The sequence below is a fragment of the Dipteris shenzhenensis genome, chromosome 6 (genome assembly GCF_047967505.1).
Source record: "Dipteris shenzhenensis isolate YYH24624 ecotype China chromosome 6, Dip_SZ_1.0, whole genome shotgun sequence".
NCBI lineage: Eukaryota > Viridiplantae > Streptophyta > Polypodiopsida > Gleicheniales > Dipteridaceae > Dipteris > Dipteris shenzhenensis.
The window spans coordinates 17,655,846-17,668,294 of NC_141601.1; the positions used below are offsets into that span (position 1 = coordinate 17,655,846).

The 12,449-nt window shown below is 43.3% G+C and overlaps 1 protein-coding gene across 1 annotated transcript; it reads left to right on the forward strand.

Annotated features, from left to right (window-relative positions):
* Positions 1–346: 346 nt before the first annotated feature.
* Positions 347–3,329, forward strand: LOC147900872 (receptor-like protein 51). Its single transcript, XM_087375943.1, has one exon. The coding sequence runs from the start codon at positions 1,123–1,125 to the stop codon at positions 2,773–2,775; it is 1,653 nt and encodes a 550-aa protein (XP_087232069.1). The 5' UTR covers positions 347–1,122; the 3' UTR covers positions 2,776–3,329.
* The last annotated feature ends 9,120 nt before the right edge of the window (positions 3,330–12,449 follow it).

Genomic DNA, 12,449 nt, shown 5'->3' on the forward strand with positions numbered 1-12,449 from the left:
CTTGCCGCCATCTGATGATAATCATCTCATTATTCTTATCAAGGGCCACCATATTCCCCTGATTTAAGGCTTGATCCAATGGGAGAGGTGGCATCTAGGAGCCCCCCACGACGATGAGGGGCGATGGAGCACCAAACGTGAAGTGGTGAAATAAACAAATGAAGGGTAAAGGAGAACCAAGCTGGCGATGTGGAAAGCTCAGCTACGAGGCCATAGGCTTTTTTGGCCATGCATGCATCCACGTGACCTCACCCTTTTCTTTTCCTTCTAATAATTAGAGCAATAAGCTTTACTTTATGTTGCTTGCTAGTCCCTCGCTCCCTCCCTCCACTCCAGCTCACAGGACAGTGCCTTAACACCCACAGCCCACACTTTGATTGACTACAACCCCCCCTCGACCATCAACAGCTTTACAGATCCGCACCCCTTTCACCTTCTAACAACCACCTTGCTCGTCAAGTCCTAATTCATCCCTTTCTCTTTTCTCTTATGCGTGAAGCCGTGTAGACGGTGTTTGTGTTTGTGTTTGTGTGTGTGTGTGAGAGAGAGAGAAAGAGGGTTGCCTTATGGGCGATTAGTTTGTGGGCAATTTGACAGAAAGCTGAAGAGTTACATGAGTCTGTGATGAGAAAGGGTTGCCTTATGGGCGAGTAGGTTGTGGGGAATTTGACAGGAAGAAGAGTTACATGAGTCTGTGATTCAGCATTTCTGTGCTAAGATAGAGCAAGGGTTGTCTGCTGGGCGAGTAGTTTGTGGGGGGTTGAGGAGCTACATGAGTCTGTGATTCAAAACTCCTCTACTAAGTAATGCTAAGTACTACTGGTGGATGAGCGCGTGAGCTGGTTGCTCCCAGCAAGCTGCGGCTGCGGCTGCTGTAACAGAGGCGCTGTCTGCAGGGCGAGTGAGAGGTGCATTGTATTGTGCACACGAGTAGCACAAAGAGGCGGCGATTGTTGTTGTTGTTGTTGTTGTTGGTTGGCAAGAAGAGAGAGGAAAGAAAGTCTGCGTGAGTTGATGAGCTTGGCGAGGACGCATTGTTGTTGTGGATGAGCAGCAGCTAAGCAGCAAACGCGCAGACTGCTTTTGATCCTCGTCTAAGAAGAAAAACCCGAGTTGCTGATAATGGCGAAGGAGCTGCAGGCGAGTAGTGCGAAGCTTCGATGGCTATGGCTATGGCTGCTTGTGGTGGTGATGGTGGCGGTGGCGGAAGGTGCAGCAGCTCCAGCTCCAGCGACAACAACAAAACCAGCTCCTGCTGCTCCCAAGAGCTCAACAGCTCCTCCTCCCACAGCTGCGGGAGCTCCTCCTCCCACAGCTGCCGCAGTTCCTCCACCCAAAAGCTCGCCACCCACAGCTCCTCCTCCCAAAGCTGCTGCTTCTACACCCCCAACTTCCCCTGCCTCTGCTCCTCCTCCCAAACCTGCTTCCTCTCCCACAGCTGCTCCTCCTCCCAAATCTGCTTCCTCTCCCAAAGTAGCTCCTCCTCCCAAATCCCCCGCCTCCGTGCCTAAGGTAGCTCCTGCCCCTAAGACATCTCTCCCCCCTTCCCCTTCCCCTGCCGCTTCTGCCTCTGCTCCCTCTCCCGTCTCCGGCTCCCCCACCCTCGATCCCGCCCAAGTATTTGCATTGGACTCCCTGCAGGTCAATTTCACCAAATCTGATCCTTGCTCTACCCCCAAGAGTACCCTGCTTTGTGACTCTGGCTCCAACCCCCGACACCTCATCGCCCTCAGCCTCAACAACTGCCCCGCTACCGCCAAACTGACCACAGCGGCCCTGCTCAACCTCAGCTCGCTCCAAGCGCTTACGTTCTCGGATTGTCCCATGGAACCTGTGCACGTGCCGTCGGTTCTCATCAAGTCCTTGACTTCGTTTATATGTACTACGAGTCTGGGCAAGACCGGAACAAATGAGAAGGCGCCGATGTTATCCGGGGCGTGGTTGAGCAAACTGAATAATCTGGACACAGTTTCTGTGACGGACGTGGAGGTGACTGCGAGTGGGCTGAATGTCATGACGGAGGGATGGAAATCGGTGACGCAGCTCACAGTGTCAAGGGTGAATCTGGCTGGGGTGCTACCCAGAAACACCTGGCCTTCTGGCGTGGAGTACATAGATGTTTCTGGGAACTCGATACACGGGACTATACCCTCTCAGATGGGAAATCTCGGTTCTCTTAAGCACCTGGATATGAGTGACAATCAGCTCAAGGGTGTCATTCCCAACTTCTTTGGTCAGTTGAGCAATTTGGAGACCATCAATCTCGCAGGAAATCAACTTTCTGGCCCTATTCCTGGATCTCTAGCCAACCTTCACAACTGTTCCCATCTAGATCTAAGCAATAACAAACTGAATGGATCCGTCCTGGCAAACATCACCAGCATGAAGGCTCTCAAGTACCTGGATCTTAGCCAAAACGATCTCACCGGTCAAATTCTCTTCACTACCGCCTTCCTCAACAGGCTCACCACCTTGAAGCTCGGAGGAAACACTGGGTTGTGCTACAATCACACGTCGCTCAAGTCCAAGTTCCTCACTGGGATTCCTAACTGTCCGTCGGTAGCGAATGAGATTTTAGCGCCTTCACCTGCACCAGCTGCCTCTGCTTTGAGTACCAGCTCAGGTGGAGGCAGTCATCTTTCCAAAGGGGCCATTGTGGGTATCAGCGTGGTTGTGATTGTGGTTGCCGCAGCTCTATTTCTGTTGATTATGAGGTGGAGGAGAGCACGACAGGATCCTGATGAATTCGTCAATCTACGAGCTCAGAGAACGTAGTACCAAATCTCAAACGAAGCATTCCAACCAGCAAACCACGCATCATGGTTCGTAATCTCTGCAGCATTCTATATCTGCTCTGGAATTGCGCGGTTCTTGATCTTTGCATCATTCTCCGGTGACCTATAGCTGCTTTCTTCCTCGTCTTCGTCTCTCTCTCTCTCTCTCTCTCTTTCTCTCTCTCTCTCTCTTTCACTGTCTGTCTGCAGCTTGTCTCTCCCTGCAGAGATCAATGCGCATCCAGAATCGTATTCTTTGTATTTGTTTAGCTCGCACTGTAGTTCGAATTTACTAGATTGGAAGATGATGAGCCAATCGCTCTAATATTGTGTTTGGGCTGTTCTTCAATAAGGGCCATCCAACCAGTTGTGCTCTACTGTTGTCACTTAACAGTGAGCATGGCATTTGTGGCGTACAAAACTATTAAGTCCCTATTGGTGACTGAGGTGCCGAACAGGAGGAGTTCCACAGAAATTTTCCTCTCCTCAAGGCTAAATATAAGGTTTCTGATTGTGGCAACGGACTAAGATATTGTATAAGATGCTTAAATTGAGGCCGCATTAACAACAGATAAATGTTTGTCTTGGAGTCACATTTTGTCCAGCATTGTTTGTTATAGCATCCAAAGAAAGACTAGTTCGCACACTCGTTACTGAATGGAACGCTTACAATACATGAAGGATAACTACATTCTACTATGTCATGGAAGTGGTGGAAAGTTCATACATCTCAAATTAATGTCTAATACGGGTAAGGTGTGGATGTTGTCTAAATGCAAGGATTTTGCTCTGTTCCCTTTCAATTACCAACGTAGGAGGTGAGATACCTTGAAATGCACTAGATATTAAGATTTTTGGAACTTATGTGCATACTTATTGTGCTTCTAAGATATTAGTAGACATGTAAATTTCACGTTGTGAAGTTTTCGTCCTTTTTACAGCCTATTGATATTGCAATGAATTCTTTCTATCTTAAAGTTTTCGTCCATGTTGCGGCTTGCTGATATTGCAATGAATTCTTTCTATCGTATGTGGTGCGTTGCCCTATTAGCTAGATGGTCTAAGCATTTTTTTGCTTGGATGCTCGTTTGGGAGAGACTAAAATGAAATCATATTGTCTTCACACGTAGTTGTAGCTTAAATGAAGAGAATGTGGACTACTTTTTTATTAGCTTTCTCCTTTAGTGCTAGCCTTTGTCATGGGGCTTGAGTCTGCCCTTCACCTCCGGATTGTTGATAGAAACTCAGTACGAAGACCTTTGTATAGTGTGGGTGTGTGGATTTGTATGTGTGAGAGCGTGTTTGCGAGCATATGTTTATACTATGGTCTACACCCACTGTTGGGCATTGATGACGCCAGTGGGGACGTCATAGTAGTTAGTCCTTGCTATGTGTGATGGAGTTTATCTTTGTCACTCTTATGAGTGACTATCATGAGATGAAATTGCACTAGTGTTTGTACTTTTAGAGGATGAGTTTGGGCATGTTCTCGAATTCATCTAGAGATATGAAAGTGCATATGTATGTTTACCCATTTTTGTGGGCATGTGCAGGTGCAAGTATGTTTCCCATACATTAATAAATGTATATATATCTCTCAATGTATGCATATATTCTTGAACATAATCCTAATTATGCTTGGAAGCATTGATGGACTCCTCTTACCCTCCTCCCTTGTTTATGTATGTGTTTGCATAAGGGAATAATCTTATCTTATGTGAATGATGTACCATGTTAATTAGGAAAACATATAGATCGACAAATATGCAAGCATTTATGCATGCATTTTAAATTTGTTTTCCAGGTGTGCATTAAATGTTCAATTCTATTTTTTTTCAAGAATGCCTACCTTCTTTCTTTTTAAATAAGCTTGGATAATCTTTTGTTTATGCTAATTCATATAGTATTTGCCTATGATTATTTAAAAGGTCTGGTGACATAATTATTTATGTTCAAAATTTTTGTAATTAGCCTTGTATCCAAGTGTTCAGCCTTTTATTCGAGCATTCCTCAAGGGCACATCATGATGTTTCGATGTGAAGCATGCTGATATGAAGCATGTTATTAATGTTGTATTGTACTTGTTGCATCTAAAGATTACTTTTCTCATGGTAGAGGTTTTCCACATTATGAGCCTCTCAAATTAGAGCATTTGTAGCATGCAATACTACTCGGAAGTGCTTACATGTCCATAAGACTATTTTAATATTTGGAATTGCTCTTGCTCGAGTTAAGGAATATGCTTATTTTTTTACAACAACTGGTTTTTGTTTTAGTTGAAGATCCAATTAGCTTTCATTCTTTTTGGCAGGCTGCTCACCAATATCATTGTGCACTTCATTGTCTTGACTAAAATTTTGATAATACATTGGCGGTGGGAGAATTTAACATTGATGTTCTCTTCCATAGGCTTCATTTGGGATCTTATTCCTTCTATTTTCTCTAGTTCGTTATTTGGAGTAAACTTCATTGGCCTCATGTTGCGATATTTTAAGTCACTTCAAATACAAGCTGGCGCTTGACTCTCATGTGGCATATGAAGTATAGGAATCAAGAGTATAGAGCACAACATTTGGAAACCACCACACATACTGGAAGCACCATCACATCCTTGAGGCCCTAGAGTTAATGGAAAATGTCCATGACTTGGCCCTAGTAGATGCTTACATTGCACACCATAGACGTCAAACAATAGGTGAATTTTATCACATTAAAGTTTGTCATATAAACATATAGCATTTGTCGACAACCAAGTCTGGCATGAGAATACATTTTTAGACTCTTAACCTTGTTTTCTTTCTCATCTATCATCTAGGATAATCCATCCTTAACCACCAATAACTCTACTCTATGGGGTCTTCCCTAGTCTATGTGCAAGTTCTTGGGCATATGAATGTTTTCCATTGAGTCACCTTTTGCCCAACCTTGTTTGAGTCATGCACATAGGGTTGGTTGCAATTGGAAAGATGTACATAACCTTCATGTACTGCATGTGTTCAATTTATAATATATATTGTGGAAGATTCATACATCCTAGTTAAACATCTAGGGTAAAATATGGCTTGGCTACATTAAATGATTGTCAAAATTTGACAAGAGATTTGGCAAACTATGCTTGAAGCTCAACACTCTTTTAATTACCACCTTAAAGTATGTAAGGAGGTGAGATAATTTAACATGTAGATTCTTATTTCTATATGCTAAAATTATGGAAATGTAGGTGCATACTTTGTGTTATCTTGGCCTGGTGTTCTATAGGATGGTTCTAGCAGCACGAATGTTTTATAGGATGGGGTGCTTAAATCTCTCTCTCTCTCTCTCTCTCTCTCTCTCTCCCTCTCTCTCTCTCTCCCTCAACTCTCTCTCTCTCTCTCTCTCTCTCTCTCTCTCTCTCTCTCTCTCTCTCTCTCACACACACACACACACATACATGCATGTACATTGTACAAATACGTGTGTGTTTGTTTGCCTTTATATAAATGTGTATGCGTGTGTGTAAATATCAAACATTATATATATATATATATATATATATATATATATATTTGTACATCTAACATTACCAAAACCTCCATGAATTATATATTCTGACAAAAAAATTGTACCCTAGTCCATATAGTACCTAGTCTGCATATTAATAGTTCTTTCTTTCTAAACAAAGTTCCCAGAGCTCTCTTTTTGGGAACAATAACCAAAAGATTCAACCTTAAACATATTTTGGTATGTTTTGAAACGGTGTCTACCTGTCTTATACCTTATGCTTATGAATAGATCGACGTAGAACTTTACTCTTTTCTTTTCAAGAAGCCAACAGAGTCTAGAGTGAAAAGAATTTTTGCATTTCATACTATTAGTCATGCATATTTTTATTATATTTACATTCATAGCAAGCAATCAGCCTATCTTCATCCAAAAAATGGACAACGATCTATTCTAAAACATAGCAAGTACTACAACTAGAATGTTCTTCTAAAATATGCTAGGGGTTGCAAATAAAGCATTCTATATACAACTTGTGTAAAATTTTGGATTAAGAAGAAAGGACTACAAGATCACAAGCATGCACAATCAAAGGCAAAGTTATGAAATAGAAACAAGAAAAACTAGCATAAAGAATCATATCATGCGTCACTGCTCTTATATAGTTGTTTGAGCATCTCTAATACCCTAATGAGAATAATGGATCAATGTTAAAGTATTAGAAAGTAGTCTATTGAACCATCGCTTACTCACTAAAATATCATATTAAGAACTAATCTCAAAGGCTAGAGTACAAAAGCTACTGTAGAGATCATATCCAAAAGGCAATGTAGAAGGATTTAGTGTGTAAGGGCAATCCCAACTAGGCAAATGAAATTCTTTCTCCCATCAATACCATAGAAAAACAAGTCTTCTTAGAGATCTTAGTCCAACCCACATGATTGCACCATGTCGATCATGTAGCCCTTCTTATTTTTTCTCAAGGCAATCTCCCTTAGTCGACTAGTCCTTCTTATATATATAGTCTTTTGCAATCCACTAAGCTTTAGTTTAGTTTCCCGATCTATTTAGTTTAGTTTAGCTTGGTTTCCCCCTTTAGTTTAGTTTAGTTTACGATCTTTGATGCATTAATTAGTGCTTTTATTTGCTTTAGGTAGCCATTTTGGTGAGTAATTCCCCTCTTTCCCTCCTTTCTTTCTTTGCAATAAACTTGCCATAACTTTCATCATTGTAGGGTGCCTTTTTGGCTTATGTTATCCTCCTTTTTCCAAAGCTATCTTGAATCTACCTTGTAATCAAAGAAACTCATAAGTACTTAGTAACAAAGTGTGCGTACATGTGTGTGTGTGTGTGTGTGTGTGTGTGTGTGTGAGAGAGAGAGAGAGAGAGAGAGAGAGAGAGAGAGAGAGAGAGAGAGATGCTTTTGATTTCCCATGGGTGTTTTGGAATAAGCCTTTTATTTCTATTTTTTAAGTAAAGTTATTTTAAAATGGGACTTGGGAGATTGCAAAATTTTCTAGTATAATGTTATACATAACTTTTTGTAGTATTTTTATTCTCTTAGTATGTAGAGCAAAGTTTTGCCATGGAGGGGATTGTTAAACCTTAGTTTAGAAATTTAATGTTAAGTTTTTAAAAATAAATAAAGAAAGATTTTAAGGTCCTTTAGGTTTGGCCCCTTTATAAGCACCTCACTTTAGGTCATTTTCACAGTCGCTTTTCAATGCTAGCCTTCTTGCCATTATCCTTGTCTATATCCCTAATGCATACCATCGCTACGGGATCCAAATGTCTCTTGTGTTATCCTTGCCATTTTGGATGATCTCAACACCTACCTCTATCTTAAGCCATTTGAGGCTCAAAACCCATAGGACTAGAATGATGAGCCATTTGCGGCTCAAGCCCCATCATCCCAGCTTGGTGTTGAGCCGTTTGTGGCTCAAAATCCATATGGCCAAGTCCATCACCGTGCTCCATGGCTGTGGTTGTTAACACGCCCCCCTTCCTGTTGTTGAGCTGCCCTCAGATCAGTCATGCCGGAGTTGGTGGGTGGAGAGGAATCTCTGGAGGATTTCGTAGCGGTCCAATTGGTGGGGGTGATCTACATGAAGTAAGAACAAAACTTCCAAAAGTGGTTGCATGCATGTCCTCGAAGGTGCCAATGTGATGGCCATGGAGGTTGTGGACTCAAAGGTAGAGGTAGAGGTCGTGGAGCTATTGAGAGGGGTTAATGTTAGGGTTGAAGACAATCTCGTTGTTGAGATTATGGAGCTTGTTGTCAATGGGCCGACTGTGGGTAGGGAGATCACGGAGGAGGAGAATGAGGCGGTTGAAGTGGACCGCTCCAACCACCACAAGGTCTAGAACAGAGCCGTAGGTGTTGTTGAATGGCTAGAGGCAAAAGCAAAATCCTTCTTGAATCGTTTCCTTGGGAAAATTGTACTTCAAGAAGTTGTAAAGAATATTTGGGTCCTTTTGTTGGAGCTCTCGAAAGTGGGCCCAAGTCCATCGTCATTCCATGGGCATGTAAAGGGGATGGATCTGCTAGTTCATGTGTGCACTGCAATAGTAGCAGTGCCAAAATTTCTCCTTCTTCTAAAAAGGGATGCACCAATGGGGTTGAAGGCTAGCGTCCAAGTCGGTGAGTAGAATGGGCACATCGGGGGCTAGGTGGTAAGCACCACATGTGCACTTCGGATGAGCTGAGCCTTCCAGTGATGCATTAGGGAGATGTCGAACAAGTCTTGGAAGGACTGCAGATCAGGTTACCATTGGACATCTTTAGGCGGGGATGAGGGGGTGCTGGAGGGACATCATCATCATCCATGGGCATAGGTTATTCCTTAGCAATCCCTGTGGGCGATGGATCGATGGGCGTAGGTTCAAAATTGATTGGCTTCAGGAGCGTGTTGAGTGCCTCATCAAAAAGTCAACAAGAGCATTGGAGGAGATGGACTAGGAGGTCCCTTGCCATGCAGATCTTGTGTTGGAGACATTGGAGGAGTACTTCGAGAGGTTTGTGTGGGGTAGAGGGGGTAGGATGAGATTGGTGGGTTGTTGGGAATCTTGGCAGGGGGGGGCGATGGAGTTGAAGATAGCTATGGCTTCCTACCCTTCCTCCTTGGTGACATCTTCAAGTAGGCTACATGAATAGTTTCAAAATTGCTAACTAGGGACTCAAGGGATTCCTGGAGAGCACTGTAATACCAGGTTTTACAAAATGATTATTCGAGGGGATGGTAGGTGGTGGAGTGGTATGCAACTAGTGTGCCGTTGCGTTTGGAGGGCAGATGCCCGGCCATAGTAGTTGATGTTAGCTTGGAGGCTATCGGGAGTGTAGACCCATGGGATGAGTTTGGATTCCGTGATGACTCGTGAGCTAAAGGTCAAGGGAGACATACGACATGGTGAGGATGGGGTGGTAATGGTTCGTCAGGATTGTGACAGAGGATGGTTTGGAGTGCGTTGGATGGAAGAGGGGCAGTGATGTCTATGTCAAAGATTAGGTTCTGTGCACAGAGTGCGCTGAAGTGCATTTAAAGTATTTGGGGGATGGTGTGTGGGGCGAGCGTGTAAGTGGAGTAAGTCGAAACATCAAGCGACTGCATTCGAGTGAGCCCAGAGTTCGAGCGATGGATTTTAGCATCTACATGACATGCTAAGGGATGCCTGGCATTGGGTGGAGACTTGCGAGCTTGTCGAACTAAACTTGTGAGGATTTTACTAGAAATGGTTGAATCTACATGACACTATCTTACTTATTTTTTGTATGATTTTTGGCAACATACAAAGATAAAACTTACTATTGGGGATCACTCATAAGTCCACGCAAGTCAGCAATGATTCAATGAATACCAAATGAAAAATTATTAGCAACATACAAAGATAAAACCTATTATTCGATCCTTGCAAGTTAGAAATCATTCAATAGATACAAAAGGGGAAATGCTGCAATGTCTCCACCTCGAGGTAGTCACTCAAAATTATGTAAGGTAGCATGTGAGTTAAACGGGTTTCTCTATTTTGTGGACTTACATACAAACAACAATAGTCCTGCCCATGATATAGAAGCTCCTCCTAGAAAAACCCCACACAAAAAACTATTTGTAGCTCCTCGATTTTTATGCTACCCATATGATTTGATCACATGAATAAAATGTTTAAACTATGGAGCTAATAAATTATTGATCACCTTATGACCATGATGCTTACAAAATATGGATCACCTTCATATTTCCATGACCATGTATCTACCTATGGGATGGAGGGAGGGAACCAAGGACCTGAACTCTATATGAGAAAATTTTAAGAAAATATAAAGTTTGATAAGGTTTAGCTCTGATGAAACAAAGATAATAAAGCTCTAGAATTTTGACACTCTAACATGATAAATGGATTCATTCATATCATTTCGATCGTTTTGACCAAGTTATGGCCCAAATAAAATTGGAAGGAGGAGCCTCCCAGGAGGCTGTAGCTTCCTACGAGGCTCCTCCTGCCATTATTTTTTGCCTTGAAAATGGAAATTTCACAAGAAAAACACATACTCTATCCCCTTCTTCTACCCCTCCTTCCTTGACCCTTGCAAAATCATTGCCAAACATTTTCAAAAATTGTTGTTTGTATGTAAGACAATTGATTCCTCACAATATCATGGGTTCCAACAACTGTAAAGTAAGCAATGCATGCTACTTTTTGAACATAAATCATCACACTAGAATTTCAATTTTATGAAAGGCCTTGCTCAAACTTTCACCTCGCTCAAACGCAATCGCTCGAATTCTGGTAATCCTCCGAATTGTGCAGAGACCTCCCAATACATTTGGAACTCCCGCTTCTCCCTGTCTTCCAATGTCGATTCCTCTAGGTGGCCAGAGGTGCACAGGATCTTGTTCTCTGACTGCATATGGTGAAGGTGAGGATGCACTCCTACACTAGGAGATCTTGGAGGGTTTGGATCTATCTATCAGACCCCTCCCTCAATCTAGCTTGTTGTTCCTCGGCTTGCACCCTACGTTCTTCCATGGCAGGAAGGATGGATTCTACCTTATCCAACTGGCCCATGAGGGTTTGGACCATGGACTCACTGGCAGAAAGCACATCCTTGATCTTGGTGAGGACTTCTAGTTCTTCAGCGTTGGCTCGATATTCCTCTGCTTTGACGAGGGCGGGTTTCCTGGTAGCTTGTGCAATGACCATAAGCGTGTGGCTATCACGTGTGCTAAGTTGTGTTTAGAGGAGGAGAGAGGATGATAGCTAGGAGGGGTGCTCTTGCCTCCTCTACAAAATTGTTCACGCCACCTACGAGAACTGGGTGATCGCATCCAGTAGAGTTGGAACTCCATCTGATTGGCATGTGAGAGCTGCTCAACTCACATGGTGTTGTAGCTGCCCGTAAGAGAATTGGGGAGAAAAGGGGGTGGCTTGAGTACCTTGGGCTCCAAGGTGGAGGCCAATGTGTACAATATCATCCCCAGGGAAGTCTTCAATGTTGATGGTATACAGAGTGGTGGCCTTGCCCTTAGAGAGCGAAGCAGAATGCTCGATATGGTATTGCCTTCTTAGGAATTCCCACACCTGGCGGTCTTCATATTGGGTGTGAAATTGGCTATCAAGGGGTGGCTGAGTGGCATGGCTGGAGGGTGTGATGCTTAGATTTGTCCTTGGTTGTTTGGGTATGGCCACTATCTCCTCTTCTTCTACAACAGGTTTTGTGGCTGCTTTGTCAACCAGCCCATATCCAAGTATTGCTGCAAGATGTGGTAGAGCACTGGCATATATAGCATGGGGTTGCCTAGGACCTCGCCGTGAGTCTTGAGGTTTTTCCACATATGGGTGTAGAAGTAGTCCACCCATATGGGTGCAGAAGTAGTGGCTAGGACCTCACCGTGAGTCTTGAGGTCTTTTCGCATATGGGTGCAAAAGTAGTTTGCTGTGAGTCAAGCTTGGTCACCTGTAGTGCTACCAATCTGGCGAGGATGTTGGGCACGATTGATTGGTGGTCCATATGCTTGACCTGGGTTAGCCACTGGAGCACGCTTGCCGATTTCTCCAACTCCGACTTGGTGATTTTGGAGAAATGGACCCTTGCTCTTCTTCGAGTCATAGTTGTAGATTTGGCTGAGGGCCTCATGCAGTTATGGGAGTACTTTTCTATAATGACGAGGAGGCTAAAGGCAACACACATCACGTCCA